The sequence below is a fragment of the Tursiops truncatus genome, chromosome 8, assembly GCF_011762595.2.
Source record: "Tursiops truncatus isolate mTurTru1 chromosome 8, mTurTru1.mat.Y, whole genome shotgun sequence".
In the NCBI taxonomy this organism is placed as follows: Eukaryota; Metazoa; Chordata; class Mammalia; order Artiodactyla; family Delphinidae; genus Tursiops; species Tursiops truncatus.
In genome coordinates this window covers 15532233-15548566 of record NC_047041.1, presented here as the reverse complement: position 1 = coordinate 15548566, position 16334 = coordinate 15532233, and the positions used below count along the sequence as shown (strand labels likewise).

At 43.3% G+C, this 16334-nt stretch overlaps 1 protein-coding gene across 5 annotated transcripts in view; it reads right to left on the bottom strand.

The window, feature by feature from the left end:
- Positions 1 to 15434, bottom strand: part of SIK3 (SIK family kinase 3) — a 247332-nt gene extending 231898 nt beyond the window's left edge. For 4 of the 5 annotated variants that reach the window (XM_019941850.3, XM_019941852.3, XM_019941851.3 and 1 more), the window contains exon 1: positions 15140 to 15430. In XM_019941850.3, coding sequence (XP_019797409.2) covers positions 15140 to 15415 — 276 coding nt within the window. In that variant the 5' untranslated portion in view covers positions 15416 to 15430. Of the gene's footprint in view, positions 1 to 15139 lie in introns of all 5 variants that reach the window. The other variant, XR_012333315.1, reaches the window with a different exon arrangement.
- Between the last annotated feature and the right edge of the window lie 900 nt (positions 15435 to 16334).

The following is a 16334-nucleotide window of genomic DNA, read 5'->3' as shown; positions in this document are numbered from 1 at the left end:
AAAAGAAAGAAAATAAGTTTTGGTAAGCATGTGGAAAAACTGGAACCCTCATACATTACTGGTCAGAATGGAAAATGGTGCAGCCATTTTGGAAAACAGTTTGGCAATTCCTCAAAAAGTTAAATATGGAATGTTTATGATGCAAAAATTCCACTCCTAGGTATATGCCCAAGAAAAATTGAAACACATGTCCCACAAAACTTGGTACACGAGGGGAATTCCCTGGCAGTCCAGTGGTTAAGACTCCACGCTTCCAACGCACAGGGCATGGGTTCCGTCCCTGGTCAGGGAACTGAGATCCTACATGCCGCTCAGTGCAGCCAAATAAATAAATAAAATAACGTAATTTAAAAAAAAAATTGGTACACGAATGTTCACAACAGCATTGTTCATAATAGCCAAAAGTGGGACTAATGCAAATGTCCACAATTTCATGAATGAATATACAATATGCAATATATCCATACAATGGAATATTATTCAGCCATAAAAAGGAAGGAAATTCTGACATGTGCTACAACATAGATGAACCTTGAAGACATTATACTAAGTGAAAGAAGCCAGACATGAAAGGCAATATGTTGTATGATTCCATTTATATGAAATGTCCAGAATGGGCAAATCTATAGAGACTGATTAGTGATTGATTAGGGTTGCAGGACGGAGGCTGAAGAAATGGACAGTGACTGCTAATGGGTCACTTCTTTTAAGAGGAATAAAAACATTCTAAAATGGATTCTGGGGGACTTCCTTGGTGGCGCAGTGGTTAAGAATCCGCCTGCCAATGCAGGGGACACGGGTTCGAGCCCTGGTCTGGGAAGATCCCACATGCCGCAGAGCAACTAAGCCCGTGCACCACAACTACTGAGCCTGCGCTCTAGAGCCTGTGAGCCGCAACTACTGAGCCCGCGTGCTACTGAAACCCGCGTGCCTAGAGCCTGTGCTCCGTGACAATAGAAGCCACCGCAATGAGAATCCCGCGCACCGCAACGAAGAGTAGCCCCTGCTCGCCGCAACTAGACAAAGCCCGCACACAGCAATGAAGACCCAATGCAGCCAAAAATAAATAAATAAATTTTTAAAATAAATAAATAAAAATAAAATAAAATAAAATGGATTGTGGGGACTCCCCTGGTGGCTGCAAATCACCTTCCAATGCAGGGGACACGGGTTGGATCCCTGGTCAGGGAACTAAGATCCCACATGCTTCAGGGCAACTAAGCCCGAGCACCTCAACTACTGAGCCCGCGTTCTCTAGAGCCCATGCACTACAACTAGAGAGCCCACGTGCCACAACTACTGAGCCCACGTGCTCTGGAGCCCAAGCGCCACAACAAGAGAGATGCCCGCATGCTGCAACTAAGACCCATTGAGCCAAATAAATAAATAAATAAATATTTTTAAAAATAAAAAATAAAATGGATTGTGGCGGGGAATTCCCTGACGGTCCAGTGGTTAGGACTCTGTGCTTTCACTGCTGGGGCCCAGGTTCGATCCCTGGTCAGGGAACTAAGATCCCGCAAAACGCGCAGCACAACCAAAAAAGGAAAAAAAAATGGATTGTGGTGATGGTTGCACAACTCTGTGAATATACTAAAAACACTGAATCAGGTGAATTGTATGGTATGGGAATTATATCTCAATGCAGCTGCTGAAAAATGATATACATTAAAAAGAAACTGGAAGAAACTTCCCTGGTGGCGCAGTGGTTAAGAATCCTCCTGCCAATGCAGGGGACACCGGTTCAAGACCTGGTCTGGGAAGATCCCACATGCCGTGGACCACCTAAGCCCCTGCACCACAACTACTGAACCTGTGCTCCAGAGCCCGTGCTCCACAAGAGAAGCCACCGCACTGAGAAGCCCGCACACCGCAACGAAGAGTAGCCCCCGCTCGCCGCAACTAGAGAAAGCCCGCGTGCAGCAACGAAGACCCAGTGCAGCCAAAAAATAAATAAATAAATAAATAAAATTTTTTTAGAAAAAGAAAGAAACTGGAAGCCCTATGGGGTTAAGTGACCTGCCCAAAGAAAGCTGCCAGGCTAGTAAAAACTGAGACGTGAAACACGTGCCCTGACTCCCACAGCAATGCTCAGTGCATCACTTAGACTGCCTCGAGCTGCTCTGATGGGCCAGAAAGGTTCCCCAAAGACTGGAAAAGCAGAAAACACTGCTACTAGCATAAGGAAAGGAAGAGAAATTTAGGTAACACAACTAAAATGTTGTTTTCAAATTTTAATGTGACTCCAAAATTGATTCTTGGCCTAAAAATCTAAAAAGCATTGATAGAAGAGGTTGTGACTTAGTAAAACAGTACCCCTTTTACTAAGAGCTCAATCAGAGCAGGGCACGGGATGCAGCTGCTGGCTGAAAAGGAAGAAGGAAAATGAGATGAGAAGAGGCAGCAGGCTGAAATCACCGGCCACTCTTCTGCATATGTCAGAGGCCAATGGCTAACAATGCTTCAAACAAGCTTTATTCTTGAGGACTGTGAAATCCTGTACCGAGATCCGCAAGTATCAGCTCAAAACTGAATTACCTCCCAGAATTACTATACACATATAAGATATTTAGAAATAAAAAATTAACATGGTATCTCTGCAGCTGACTTGGACACAAAGATCACTGCTGGAATACAACTGCCCCATTTGACTAGAATAACAATATCACTGTTGATGTAGAAATGGAAAGTAAGCCAAGAACATACAATCACTAAAAACATTATTTTGAGGGTTTAAAAAAATGAGCTACCAAAAAACCTCATCTATTGTCAGAACACTGCTTAGGCAACACTAGAACATTTCGACAGAAGGAAAGGACAACAGCAGGCAGGAAGCAGAAAGAAAGAAGTAAGAAATCCTGCAGGTGCCCAGCTAATCCTAATAAGAAACACACAGCTCTACTCCTGCCTTCCACAATAACAACAATCCTGTTCCTTGTGGTATACGAACACGATTTCTTTTGCCAGGAACAGAAAACAACTTACTACGTGAAAATGTCAACTTGTTCCATGGAACACTACACTGGCAGTGAACAGATATAAACCTTTCAAACTACAAAGTTTTGGCTGTTTCCTCAACCAAATTTTAACATCACTGGCCTATTGTCAAATTCAGTCCAGTTCATGCAAACTCTAACACAAGTGGACAAAAATACTACGCTGAAGTATACACTATAAATAAAAAACTCTATAAAATATCTTGTCCTCAAATTTCTAACAATTTGGCTTACTTATAAGTATAAAATTAATGCAGAAGTTCTCTTAACCCACCACCTCTCAACCAACCTGCCGAAATAACTGATGCTTCCCCTTTCCTCTGTAAAACAACTGGGGCCCCAGCATGCAAGCTGGCCCCAATTAATAGCCACTCCCTCTACTCCTGGATATTTCTGCTCCCATCCATTAAGTTGCATGCTTACCAAGAATTAACTGGTTTTCCCCAAACCTATTTATACCAGTTGTTCTTGTTATTATAGTAATGCAGTTTAATTATCTATGTAAACGGATGAGAAATCTGGGAGAAAAGAAAAACATGTTTCTTTGAAAACTAAGTTGAATGCTTAAAATGACTTGGTAAAGTCAAATTAGATGTGGATGAGACAAGTGTAAAAGACTAGGGGGAGAGAATCAAGAACTCAAGAGAGATTCTGTACTCATATTGCTTCACAAATGCCTTTAAATTCCTACTCTGCTTTAAAAAAGCAAAACAAAACTGGAAATCATAGATGATGAACTATGGGTATGTTTAACACAAACATGATGAAGAACTTCAATCAGGACATCAATATACAGAGAAAGGTCTACATCTAAGATTAGCGAATGTGTTTCTTAGACAAACTGCAAAGAAAAAGAAAAGGAGGGGAAATCTATAGAGTAAAACAAACAATTTTTTAATACAAAACTTAAGGGACATCAATCAATTATAATGTATGGACTTTATTTAGACCCTGATTCAAACAAACAAGTGGATAAAAAAAGAAAAAAAATATATTTATGTATATAACACTAATTTGATACTTAATGACATTAGAGAATTATTGTTAATTGTTTTAGGTAGGATAATGGTACTGTGATTATGTTTTTTGAGAAACAATCCTGGCCTATATAGAGATACATGCCAAAATATTCACAGATGAAAAAAATTCTGGGAATTGCTTCAAAATAAACTAGGGAGAAAAGAGAAGCTGGAAGTGATATGGGTGAAAGATTGGCCATGAGGTAATAATTGCTTACACTGAGTGATAGGTCGATGGGGGTTCATTATATCATTCTTTTTAATTTTGCTTATGTTTGAAATTTTCCATAATAAACACTTTTTGAAAAAGATTAGTGGATTAATGCATATTCACATTTTAAATTAAAATAAAATATTAAAAGTATATATGCATCATTATTTCTGATTTCCCTGCTTCATTCATTTCCCCTAATTAACTAAGCAAATCATAACCCAAACTGACTGTATAAAAGGCCTTCTATTGGAGACAAAAGAAAAGAGCATATTGTCAGATGCCTAAAATACAGCAGTGGTAACCCCCAAACATTCTAAGAACAATATTCCACATGACCCAATTACCCCTGAAAACCTCTTAACGCATACAGTGCGTAAAGTAAATACAAACATAACAGGACTGGTGTATCACCACATTTATTCACATAATTATTTCCTTTACAATTTCCTCACCACCTTTTTACCATTAAAAAAAGAGAGGAGTAATTTACAACCTTCATCAATCTCTGAAATTCTCATTCAGGTTTACCGAAGGATAGTTATTTAAAAATCAAAGATTCAAGTAATCAGAGTCTTTCTCATTAACCTTTCTTCTCTCCTTCGGCAATTTCTCCAATTTAAGTTTATGTCTCTTTGTAAAAGACCAGGAGAGAATGATGATTCATAAAAAACAACTGAAAAGGTTAGAGTCACACTTAACTCTTTTCATTCCTCGTCCAGGTTTGGTTCAGAGAAGGAAGGATTAGGCAGCTGCTCCAGCCCTCTTTAATGTGTCCCATACCTACTGCCCTAGGTTTAGAGGTGCAGCAGAGACTTAAAAGCCCTACACTCCCAAACCAAGGAGGGCAGAAGCGGAGACAAAATAAAAAAAGAAGAGTTCATTCACTTCTGGGAGGCTAAACCCTGGCACAACCTTTCTGGAAAGCAATGTGCCAATATATGAATCAGATATCTTAAAAACATGTATACCCTCTGACCCAATAATTTCACATCCAACAATCTATCCTGAGAAAAAATCAGAAATGCTTCAAAGATTCATGCACAAAAATGGTCATCACAGAAAATTTCTAACAGTGAAAAACTGGGAAGAACCTTAAATTAGGAAAAAGTTAAAAAAATAATGGCAGTCATACAACAGCAAAGTACACATCCATTAAAATTGATGTTTACAAATAGTTTAAAATGATGAGAAAATGCTTATAATGATAAGGGGGGAAGAAATAAAATAGTATATCAATATGATCTCAATTATGTATTTTACAATATTAATAACTGTTGCCTCTGGGGGGCAGGATTATGGGTGATTTTTTTCCTTCTGCTTCTTTATAATTTTCTGAGTTTTCCCAATTATAATCAGAAAAAAATAGGGCAAGGTGGTAGAAGTGAGCCAGTAATAATAAGCAACTGGGTTGAAGAGAATTTATGCTCAAGACTTCTTGTATTCCTCCTCTATCAGGTCCCGGCTGCGAGCATTCAATTGCTCCTTTAACTTAACCCTTTGCCCACCCTGACAAGAATAACACTTATCCTCTTGTCTTCTAGTATCAGTAGCCGCTACTTTTTGCCTACAGATGACAGAAAAAATACTATTTGAATGAATCCATTTAAGGTAAGGACCAATAAAAGTAACCCATTGAAATTAAGGACCAGTGACAGAAAAACAGTAGTCGTTTTAATCAGATCACTTAGTATAAAGAAAAGAACAAGTGGTAACTCCAACAAAGAGTGTGAAGTTACTTCAGGAAGTGCCAGCAGCCCAAGACAGCTTAGTGGGTCTCCTAGGCAGAAGAGGGAAAACAAGGCACTGGCTGACCATACTGACTGTACCCATGGGAACTTCTCAAGGAAGTAACCCAATGGGAACCTGTGTGTGTAAGAACCTTCTCCTTAAAATAAGGGATGTGAATTTAAATTGCAGGATTTACTTTAAATTATACTGAACTTCTTAATAATGAAAGTTTGAGATATGCCAAAAGTAACTTGCCCAGAAAGGCTGTGAAATCTCCTTACCTAGAGATTTGTGAGAAAAAGGTAGAATATTATTTTTCTTTAACATCTTAACTGGAGATAGAAAATTTCAATAATAAAATTCTAAGATGCATTGAGTAAAAAGCAAACTCAGCTCCCATTTTTTAAAATAAATTTATTTATTTTTGGCTGCGTTGGGTCTTCGTTGCTGGGCGCAGGCTTCCTCTAGTTGCAGCGAACGCGGGCTACTCTCCGTTGCGGTGCACGGGCTTCTCATTGCGGTGGCTTCACTTGTTGGGGAGCACGGGCTCTAGACACGCGGGCTTCAGTAGTTGTGGCACGTGGGCTCAGTAGTTGTGGCTCACAGGCTCTAGAGCACAGGCTCAGTAGTTGTGGCACACGGGCTTAGCTGCTCCGCGGCATGTGGAATCTTCCCAGACCAGGGCTCAAACCCGTGTGCCCTGCGTTGGCAGGCAGATTCTTAACCACTGCGCCACCAAGGAAGCACCCTTTTTTTTTTTTTTAATCCTTACATTCATTCACTAAATGAGTATTTACAGGCATTGTAGTAGGCACTGGGAATACAGCAGCAAACAATAGCTTAAAATCCCTGCCCACATGGAGCTGACATTAAATTATCACCCTGTGCCTCCTAACCAGCTTTAAAAGTTAGGTATTTTCTTCTTTTTCTTTTTAAGTAAAATGATTTTTAGAAATTTCAAGCATGTCAAAACACTGCCAGAAAACAAACAGCACCTAGCATTTGGACTGATCCAGAGACGCCCTTAATAAATACTGGGGAAACAAGACTAAAAAACTGTGTCTCAGGCACTGGGGTGGCAGGCAGACAATTTCACTATATACGAGTTTGCACGTTTTGAATTTTGTGCCATATATCATTCATTCCTAGTTTTTGATAAACAATTTTTCAAAAGCTTATTGGCTGGCTGGCTGGAATGAATGAATGAAAAATTTCTTCTCCAAAAAATTCAGTCTCAAGAAATGTGGTTGGTTAACCTAAAATTTCACATTCAATTCTTCTGGAGGGAGCAAAGAGAAGCAAAGCCTACTGCTAGTAAGCATGGACTGGAGCTGAAACTAGGTAGAAATTTGAAGATTTCTCAGAAATTCCTAATCAATACCTAAATATAGTTTAAGATAACTGGCCAAAAGTACCCAAATGAGTGAGCCCAGCCTACACAGAGGAGCTTAAACAGGCGATGGGTTTGCATCTCCTTCCTTTTCAGTTTCTGGGAAATGAGACTGAGTATTTACAATCTGATTCCTAACTCTCTGACAAGCTAAATTCTGAGAAGAAATACTTATCAATGTGGCCAGGGACTCCTGGTCTACAGTGGATCACACACCTCCTGAACAGACATATGTTCTAACATAACTTCTCTACGGCTCATCCAACAGTTTTGTCCTTAGCTGATGGAATTTTACTCTGAACAGATCCAAAAGAAACCCTCTCAAGCTAATTCATCCAAGACTGTTGAGGGCTTCTCAAAGACATTGCCAAGGTCATTATACACATTCCCATGGACAAAAGTCCATAAGAATGTACACAATTTTCATCCTCTGGATGTTATCAGTCATCCACAAGACAGCATGACTATCCTATTATGCCAGAAGGGACCAAGCTATAATAGGGACCTATTATAAAGGAGGTAGGGACTCACCTGATGGGTGAGGTCATTCACCTGGGGAACAGGCCAAGCTCTTAGATGAGAAACTAGAACCACATAAGAGGAGCCCTAGATAAATGGTTCTCTTGGCCCTCACCTGCATCATCAAGGTATGTATCTTGGTGACCAGTTCTCTTAATGAGTTATAAGATGGCACTATTCCCTGGAAACTGGTAGTGTTCTGGTAAATAAGGAGTCCATCTAAGAAATGTACCTTCAAAGACAGACCAGACCAACCCAACACAGCAAAAGTATAATTACTCATGTTCCCTGAGTGTGAGCTAGATATAGTGGCAAGAGCAAACTATATAAGGCAGACTGTGTTTATGGTCATTGCTTTTTCTGTGTTTCTTTCTCTTTTTACTTCCTTAGCATTTTGAAAGGCTTTTTTGACACCTCAGTCATGTCAAGGGAGCACCAAGGGGCATTTGAGTAGGAGATTGAAAGGCAAAGCAGTGTACCTATGGAGGACTGCAGGTAAGTGACAGAGGTGATAGAGTGAAACAATGCCAAAGGACAGGTTAAATACAGTGTTGGTATATCCCCTATTTGGAAAACTTTCCTCTCATCATGACTTCTCATCTTTGGAGTTTAATAGAGAGGATAAATAATCTTAGACTTTAATTAGTAGGTGTATCTTGTTTCTCTAATGAAAGAGTAAGTATTCAGAGGGCAAGGGCAATGTTTTCTATGATTGGAGGAGTCACGATAGAGTTAACTAGGAGTAGGATACCTGGATTCTATTTCTACCTCCCCCACTAACTAGCTATAGGATTCTGGGCAAATGGGGGGTGGGAGAGGTATAGGAGAGAGCTGTGAGTCTAACAGATAATTGATCTAAACTACTTTGATGGCTCCTAAAAGCCTGAGATTCTAAATTCCGTTAAGTCCATCTTTCTAGACTCTAGAAAAGAAAGAGTTGGAATAGAACATCTCTAAGATCTTTTTTTTTAATAAACTTATTTATTCATTCATTCATTCATTCTGTGTTGGGTCTTTGTTGCTGTCCACTGGCTTTCTCTAGTTGCGGCAAGCAGGGGCTTCTCTTTGTTACGAAGCACAGGCTCTCGGCACACGGGCTTCGGCAGTTGTGGCACGTGGGCTCAGTAGTTGTGGCACGTGGGCTCTAGAGCACAGGCTCAGTAGTGGCGCACGGGCTTAGTTGCTCCGCGGCACGTGGGATCTTCCTGAACCAGGGATTGAACCCGTGTCCCCTGCATTGGCAGGCAGATTCTTAACCGCTGCGCCACCAGGGAAGTCCCCCAACATGAGTTTTTAAAAACATAAATCAGATAATGTCAGTGCTCTGCTTTGATATCTTCTGAGGTCAGTCCCCTGTTTCACACCCAATTCCATAAAATGGCCTATAAGACCCATATGATCTGGCCCCTGTCTAACTTTCTGATCTCATTCCTTACCATCCTTTCTCTTGTTCACTAAGCTCTAGGCACCCTGACCTTGGGTCTAATCTTTGGACAAACCAAGTTCATTTCTACCCCAAGGCCGCTGCATGTGCCATTCCTTCTGCACTGAATATTCCATCTTCTGAATCTTCCCAAGCTGCCTCTTTCTCATCATTCAGTTGTCAGCTCAAATATCACCACCCTGGAAAGGCCTTCCAGCACCCTGCCCCAGACACTCTCTAGCCCATTTATTTTCTTCATAGTATTTGTCACTATATAAAATTATTTGTTTACATGTTTCTTGCCTATCTCCTCCCATCGGAAAATAAGTTCCAAGAAGGCAAGAGCTGTTTTTCTCTTTTGTTTTTGGGGTACTCGAGAGCCAGAGTAGAACCTGACACAAAATCTGCATTCAGTAAACATACGCTGAATGAATGAATGGACAAGGGAAAGGTTCCATCTCTGTGCAGAGAAGTTTTAGGTGTTTTTTAGACTTACAAAGGCTCTGGTAAGAAGAGCACATTTCTTTTTCCTTCCAAAGCATCCATTTTGTTCTCTTTTATGCCAGGAACTAGAAAACATTAGCCAGATTGATGCTTGGAAAATGAAAACAGCACTTCTGGCACAGAAATAACTAGTCTGGGCACCTCTGGCTTGAGCCAGATCTATGACTTTCTAGGGAGCTGGCACCAAAGTCAGAATGTTAAAATAAACAGTTTTGATGCTGAAAGTGGAATACTGGTATTTTGACTCTGCAAAAACTAGTCCAAATCAGTCTTAGCTCTTCACAAAGTTTCAACAAACCTTTCTCAAAATGAAGTTAGTTGTCTTTCAATAGTCATTTCTAGATTATCTAGGGATGGAACTATCCTCCTCAAATGTAACTAATATAAATCTTGCTTTCAATTTCTTTTTGACATAATTCTCTTTTCTATTTACTAATGAATCTTGTTTTCAGCCTTCTAACGAGCACAAGCATCATCCTTAGAAGTGAAAATAATACTATTGGCCCACTTTGAGTTGTTCTCCTTGTGGAAATGAGTTTGCACTAAACCACACAGCACACAGATGTGTCCTGGCTCGTCAGTATTTGGAAGGGGGTCAGGGAGCACAATGTTTTTTCTGTGTAATATCTCAAGTTAAGAATCCTGACCTTAGCCCTCTAGGTAGCACACCCTGCACCCAAGTGCAAGTGTCTCCTTAAGCTTGTAGGAATATTTCTTCATATTCTCCATGAAATTTAAGGGAATCTCTGGAGAAAAGACTGCACTCAAACTCTGTTCTGTCACCAGTCTGACAAAGTGTAGCTACACAAACACCCTGAATATTCAAGGCAGCCCAAATAAAAGCCAGTGTTAGTCACAGTTTTCATTAGACAAGTCTCATAACTATTTTAAAAGTTTAATGGAAAACTATATTTTTAAATGTCAATCGCATGAAATTAGCCCATAGTCCACAGGAATTAAATCCACTCTCTCAAAGAGGCACGTGAAATAATAGCAAACTACTTTTTTAACCTGAAAGCAGCACATCATCAGGATGACATCTACCTACACTAAACAAATGGCATTCACAAACTGTTCCAAAGTGGTGAAAAGCAAACAAAGGGGGCTATGTCTTACTCATTTTTGTTACTATTGCACCTGATGATGATGAAGAAGATGGTGATAGGGACTTCCCTGGTGGTCCAGTGGCTAAGCCTCCGTGCTCACAATGCAGGGGGCCCGGGTTTGATCCCTGGTCAGGGGACTAGATCCCACATGCTGCAACTAAGAGTTTGCATGCCACAACTAAAAATCCCACGTGCCGCAACAAAGATCTTACACACGGCAACAAAGATTCCGAGTGCTGCAACTAAGACCCAGCACAGCCAGATAAATGAATAAATATTTTTTAAAAAGAAGGTGATAATATTTACTATATACCTACTATGTGCCAGGTACATCTGTTCTAATAGTTTCACATATATTATCTTATATAATCTTCATAACACCCAAACTTGTGAGGTAAGTACTATTGTTATCTCATTTCATAGATGAGGAAATCCAAGCACAGACAGGTTAAATTACCCAGCTATGAAGTAGCAGAAGATCCAAACCCAGGCAGTCTCATCCAAAGCTCAAGCTCTTACCACAAACCAATAAACAGGCAGGTGATATATCAATATATTTGTTAAAATACATTTTTAAAGTATTTGACCAATGGCTTTTATAGTCATGTATGCTCTTTTTTTAAATGCATACAAAATATATCTACTCTTCGTTCCCATTCATCCAACCAGTGAAAGTATGATTAGGTACAGGCAACCAAATAAGCAATTGAGAAGAGAAAATCTTTTCCTTTTTTCAATCTCTTTAATATTTTATAGTGTCCTACCAAAAGAATAGGGCCAGAGAATCTCAGACCAAGGCGCCTCCAGAAAAGGGGACTCAAAGAAGGTAGGACAAAGACAGCCAGGGTGAGCTGCTGACCAAAGTATGTCACAGATGAATATTCTCTCCTGTTAACTGTTCTGCACTGACGCTCTAAGCACTGCAGTGCTGCCAATATTAAGTCTGAGCTCATGAATGCCGTGCTGCAAAAGTCACCAACAACCAAACAGGAAAATATTTCCCTTTCTCTACTAATTTTATTCATCCCAGAGTCCTGATCTAGGAGGTTTGAGAGTTAACAGAATTTGGGAAAGGGCCAGCTTTACCACTTATTATTGGACCGAGCACAGTAGCTTAGTCAATAAATAAAGTTTACTTTAGCCTCTCAGTCCATGGAATAGGTAATGTGTGTAAGAAAAGGTGACCATAAGTATTCCTCTGATGTTCAGAAAACACCTATTACCTAACCTCTTTCAGACAACACAAATATCATCTGAATTACCTAAGTCTGATGGTTATATATGGTTATAGGAAAGACCTAGACCATTCAGTGGCCTACAGGGAGAAAAAGGAGAAAGAAAAAAAATCACATACCTCCAAAAAAATAAAACAAAAAACATGATACATTCTGAAAAGAGATGGGGAAAAAAAATAGCTAGCTCTCTTTGGTTCCAAGTGACCTGACTGAAGAAGTAAGATAAACACTGCAGTGCATGGGAGAAAAATCCATCTACCTGAGTAACGGAACAGCAGCTTCTGCCACTGCCAATACCCAGGCACCTTCCTTGCCATTATATAACCAAACCATGGCCTCAATAGGCCATCATACTGTATGTCAACAGTTCTTAGACACATCTGAGCTGTCAGCATTTGAGAAACCTTTCCAAAGTGGATTCAGATAAGCATGAAGCAGGCCAAAATATATTCATCATTTACTCAGAGCACATGACAGCTCCTTGTGAATTAAGCTTCACTCACGTCGTCAGAGTAAGTTAAGTAAAGAAACACAGGGTGCCTATAACTGTAACTAGGAAATTGCACACCGCTACAGAAACACAAATGAGTGCTGGTGTGGTCCTGTCACACATGCAACTCATTGCCCAAGCCATTTCAGCCTCATTCAAGATTTTGAATATTTCCATGCATAGGAATTGCATAACTGCACACCACAAATGATCAAAGAAAAAACCAACATAAACAGTGACACCCATTTATAAACAAGCTGATGTTTAAAATGCTGCAGTCCTAAAGGATACCAAAGACTTTGAGAAAAACTTAGACACAGACACACACACACACACACACACACACACACACACACACACACACACACACACACACACTGGAAAATTAGAAAGCGGGGAGACCAGCCATAATTAGCCACTGGCTTTTCTGACTACTGAAGATAGAAATGTCTCTATTATATATAAAGCCAAGAATCAACTGTTTGCAATTACATTTACAAAAATATTCAACCCTCTCTGTCACAGATTTTTTTAATCAATATTTTGGTGTATCCAAGGGCTGTAAGATACAAAATTCTTTAAACCAGAGATACCATAAACCAGGCAACCAATTAAGTTCATAGAGTCTGTCCCGCAGAGGTCAGAGCAAAATAATCACAGGAGCTCGACGTGATTACTTAGGTGGGAGGGGGAGGCCGTGGCGAAAGGAAATACCAAAACAAGGAACAAGGCTCCAACAACTAGAGCTGTTTGTAAACATAAATTTGGCTTGGCTAACAGTAAACACAACTGGAAACACTCAGGGGTGCAGAGATGCACCAGAGTCTTGGCTCAGTCTACTCCCCGCCAGGGGGCTGAGAGGAGCACCAGGAAACCTGGCACTTTGGGATCTCATTCCGCTCAGACCTGCAGACTTGAGGCCCTCTGATAGACACTGACAGAAAGGCTGAAGGCGGCCCCCCCAGAGGAAGTGAAACTGACCAATCAATTTTCCACAGCCACCCCCCAAAGCCACCCTGCTAAGAAGGGCCCCTAACAGTCTGACAGAAAGGAGGGAAAAAGGGACTTCGGGTCATAAGTGAGCAGGAGACAAGGCAGAGGTAAGTCACTGCCTTCTGAAAGCAAGGGGCTGCCATAAGAGCAGAAACAAGGTAGGTGACAAGAACCAGAGGCTAGGCTGAGGAGGGGAGGGGAATTGACGCGGCTTTGGTAGGAAGCAGCAGCAGCTGTAACAGTTCTTCATTAGTCAGGGTGAGGGAAACACAAATTGCAGCTTTAAATATAATGAATGACTACATCTAAAGTATTCATTCAAGTGAGAGACGGAGCAAAGAAAGAAATCCGGAGTACAAATGGGCTTGTGAGTCCTGTCAAAATCAAACAATTCCTCCTCGGGTCTTCGATTCCAATACTCCCAATGAAGAAGACCACAGGAAAGAGCCAACCATATTTCCTCCAAAAATGAATTTTCTATGTAAAATATTAAACGGATATGGCTTCCTAACTGACCTTGCCCAATTGCACCACCACAGCTCCACAAATCCCTTGGGAACCAAAGGGCCCCATGAGTGTCTGGGTTCCTCACACACCTCCTCAGTCACCAGGCTTTCCCCTCACCACTGACAGCCCACTCTGGGCTCTATAAGGCCCACAGTTCTGGACCCTCCAACAACTAAATATAACCAGCAATCCAGCTCTCCCAAACTGTTTAACCCCTGAGTACCTAGGGCCACCACAAACCTGGGTCCCCCTTGGGCCTCTGTTCCCTGACCCCCTTCCTGCAGAAAAATAAAGTGCTTTTTTTCCTCCACATTTCCCCATTTTTTTCATCGCCTCCTCCAATAATCCTGTCTGTCCTCAGACTCCCATTCCAACCATCTATCAGTCTTGGACGATCAAATGCTGATTGGTGCCTCTGTCAGAAGGTACCAGGTCCCTCATACCTCTCAGTACCCTGTACCCACCACATACCCCTGGGACGTGCCCCAGCTATCCTCGTTCCCCTCATAATCCCACATCTGCGGGCTGCCGGTTTCACCCGTTTTCCCCCCATCCTCCTGGTCCACATTTCCTATTCCCCTGCCCTCATTCCCTTAGGATTTCCTAACTGCTGGTTCCAGAGGCTTCTTAGCTTACTGCCTCCTGGCTCCGGGAGAGTTCCAAACCTCTTCTTTCCAATCATCCCTTCTACGACCCTCCGCACAGCCCAGGGAGCCCCCTCCCCATCCCCGGCTCCCTAGCTCCCCAGGTCCCCGCGCTCAGTGGCCCCCTGCGTCCCCTCTGCCGTGCAATTACCCTCTCCCGGGTCCCCCGGTGTCCCCCACCTTCTGCTCGCCCTCTCCGCACTCTCGCCCGACAGCCCCCTACCCGTTTCCCCGGTCCCCAACGCTCTCCCGAGCCCCGCTCCCGCGCCGACCCCTCAGCCTCGGTGTCGCGGGGCTCTCCTGCGCCCTCAGCACTCGGACGGTCCCGGGCCGCGCAGCCCCGCCGCCGCCCGGTCCCACCGCGCCACTACCTTGGCCTTGGTGACGAGGTGCGTGGCCCGCTTGACCACAGCGAAGTTGCCCTTGCCGATGGTGCGGTCGATCTCGTAGCAGCCGATGCGGGCAGGCACCGGCCCGCGGGAGGCCGGGGCTGAGGGACGCGGCGGGCCAGCCGCCGGGGGCACAGCAGCGGGGGCAGCCGGGGGCCCCGAGGCGGGCGGAGGCAGCAGGCGGCCCGCCGGCCCGGCTCCCCCCGCTCCGGCCCCGGCAGCCCCGCCAGCTCCGCTCGCCGCCGCCGCCGCCGCCATCTTGTTGTGCAGTGAAACCTCCGGGGCCGCGGGGAGCCGGCGGGGGGAGGGGGGGAGGGGGCAGAGGGGCGGGAAAAGAGGTTGGGGGGAGCCGGGGGACGTCACTCCGGGAGGCGGAGCGCCCGCGCCGCCGGGGCCTGGCGCCATGGCAACCGCTCGTCACGTGCCGACGCGCGTCACTGCCTAGAGCCATGGCAACCGTGACCTCACCGGCGAGCTCGACCTTCCCGCGTGGGCACGGTTCCTCGGGTGTCGGCTCCCGGGTGCCCCCCTTCGGGGAGGAGACAGTGGGCACCGCCAGTGTGCCAGCAGGTTCCAAGCCGCCGCAGCGTTGCCGGAGTCGGGGGGTGCTTATGCCTGACCCAAACCCGCCCTCGATCCCCCCGGAACAGCGAATGTGACCCCTAGTGTGACCTCTGTCCCAGTTCGGCAATCACCCAGGCTCCTTTAAAACAAAGTATTTCCTCATCACCAGAAATATTAGCACTGTCCCACTTTAGCCCTTGAGGCCCCAAAGGCAGGAATAGCTACAGTATCGAAGCAACTGTAACCAAGTCGGAAGCGAGGCAGGGGAATTCTTCAGTAAAATTCCTTCCTCTTAAAAAACCCAACTCACCCGGTACAACCACTCTAATTGTCACCGAATGTAGAGGAATGGGGAAATTAGGATTTGCGTGCTCAAGGGCGGAGAAACCAGCCCAAACACGCATTCCAGTCATTGGGTGGGTGAGGGCCAGAGCAGGGACGTCATTTTCCTTCCTCCCACCCCGTCTCTGAATAAGTCTATAGCTAGATGATTGTCAAAGAAGTGCCTGCGTCCTATTTCTGTCACTTGTAGAACCCTGATGAAGCAGTGGTGCACGTCATGGTTAAATGCGTTACGTCTGTTGGGCAAAATAAGTAAATAATAAAATAAAAA